Source organism: Penaeus monodon, chromosome 21 (assembly GCF_015228065.2).
Source record: "Penaeus monodon isolate SGIC_2016 chromosome 21, NSTDA_Pmon_1, whole genome shotgun sequence".
NCBI classification, from domain to species: Eukaryota; Metazoa; Arthropoda; class Malacostraca; order Decapoda; family Penaeidae; genus Penaeus; species Penaeus monodon.
Genome location: NC_051406.1, coordinates 10,013,800 through 10,015,974, shown reverse-complemented (window position 1 = coordinate 10,015,974; position 2,175 = coordinate 10,013,800). Strand labels below are relative to the sequence as shown.

The 2,175-nt window shown below is 38.1% G+C and overlaps 1 protein-coding gene across 1 annotated transcript in view; it reads right to left on the bottom strand.

Moving 5' to 3' along the window:
• Nucleotides 1-2,175, bottom strand: part of LOC119586198 (coiled-coil and C2 domain-containing protein 2A-like) — a gene marked incomplete in the record, with an annotated part of 19,908 nt that overhangs the window by 11,934 nt on the left and 5,799 nt on the right. Inside the window, 4 exon segments of the mRNA XM_037934899.1 lie at nucleotides 168-335; nucleotides 507-659; nucleotides 955-1,371; nucleotides 1,665-1,865. Coding sequence (XP_037790827.1) covers nucleotides 168-335; nucleotides 507-659; nucleotides 955-1,371; nucleotides 1,665-1,865 — 939 coding nt within the window.

Below are 2,175 nucleotides of genomic sequence, written 5' to 3'. Positions count from 1 at the left end.
GGCATTGGTTAACATTATCACTCTCACAACAGAAACGAACAGTATAGACCCCTGACAGGATATGGGGGATGCGATCTTAACCAACAAAGGATAGGAAATTCTGATTAGCAACATACAACCTTATACATGTATATCCATTTCTCACATCAATGTCAATATTTACTTACTTTAATCCACACTCTTGTTTTGTTAACAGCTTGCCTCCTTCGCTTTTCCGGATCGGCACAAAGATTAGTTTCTGTTACTGATGACGACTGTGTTAGCTCCAGGTGCACTATGGGCTCTCCTGGTGGCCTCCGGGTACGAGAGAAGACCTCCAAGACTTCCAACTCAATCTGGTCAACAGTTGATCTTGGTTTGTAGTTACAGACTCTTGAGATTATTTTCATTTCCTAACACTTACATGTAGCTCTATTCCTTATCAATGAAATTCATCTGTGCTGTATACAGAGCAGGATATCATTAGTAAAAAGAACATATTTCCTGACCTCACTGCAAAAACTAACCTTGTGTTTTTCCACCGATGAAGGAGGCTGTGGTTTTGGTAATTCTGGGGTGGATAACAAAGTTTCATCCTGGGCTGCTTGGAGAATACTGCCTTTTATGTCCTCACACATTTCAGACTTGCTTCGCTGCTGCTGTCGTTTCTTGGCTTCTTTCTTTAGGGGAATGTCATCTTAAGTCTCTACTTACATTATATTTTGTCTTAAGAAATATATCCATGAAGTTTAGTTAAGATGTTCTAACTATAAGTATATGAGATTTTAGTTTGCAGATCACTGACAAATTATTCTGAAGTTTCACAGTACATTTAGTTAAATCATCATTATATCAACAGCTACATATTCCACTTCAATCCAATCACCGATTTAGCATCAACTTCACAGGAAAGTTCCTCTGTCAAATCTCAAAATCTATATCTTTGCTATTACTCATAAAAGACAGACAACATACCCTTTTCTTGTGAGCAACCTTCCACTCTGCCATCTCCTTTTCATACTTCTTCATTTTCTTTGCAAAATCTTCTTCATATTCCTCCAAAATTTCCTTCATCTCTTCCTCTAGCTCCACTTTCCTCTTCTCCTCTTCCTCTTCCTTATCAACTTCCTCCTTCTTGATCACCAACTTCAAGGCTGTGCTCTGGTACTTGTTTTTCTTACGGAGATTCTTTATGTTCTTCCAAGTCTTAAGGATGCTCATCAGCAGATTCCTGTCTTTCTCAGCTTCTGCTATGAACTCCTCGCGGCATTCCTTGATCTCCTGGCGGTAGATCTCCAGTCGCCTTGCCGTGTCAATCTCATCATGAACTGACCTGTGATGCTTCCGTCCTGGGGCAATGTGATGGAGCTTGGCTAGTGCTTGCCGTAATACCTTTATGAGAGCCATCAAAATCATATCAGTAAAATAACATTAGTTAGTTAGACACATGATATTCCTATATGCAGTTTTAGCTAGTATCCTTTGATGTACTATAGTAATGTATGCATATTTATATATAAACAAATAATGCATAATTTACTATATTTTTTACTCAAACACTGATATGTATGTGGTAGGACACTATATTCAGTTTTTACTAGTATGTTTTTAAGTACTGTAGTAAAGCATGCACTATTTTATATAATATATCTTTTCTTTTAACACTACATTCTGTATGGCCCCACCCCAAGTTTATTCTGCAGGATCTTTGTCTTGTTGACACGCATCCTCTCTGTATAGGTGTCATAGTCCTGTGTGAGCTGAGATGCCAGAACATGCTCAGGTGAGAACAGGGAGTGGTGAAGAAATGACAGCTGATGAACTTCAACATCCAAGACACCACCTTCATCTTGACTGGGAGTGTGTAGAAATTCACCTGGCCTTGGCTGGAAGAAAATGCAGATTACCAACCATTGCCAACTATATCCTGTAAGTCCTGATTACCTGATGGTTAGGAGGTATTTTAAATGGCACAAAAAAATTAAGTAAGTAAGCCAAAGGAGAAAGTATTTGTAATCATTTTCTTGCTGTAACCATGAGTTTAAGGGGTCCCAAGCAACAGAGCCCATATTAGTCCACACTAGTTTTACTTGATTATAGAAAAAAGCAAAACACTAGAGCAGCATTAAAAGTCTGAGTAAAGTTATATTCTCCAAGTGCAAATCAATAAATCTATCTTAAACAGTCTAGTTATAA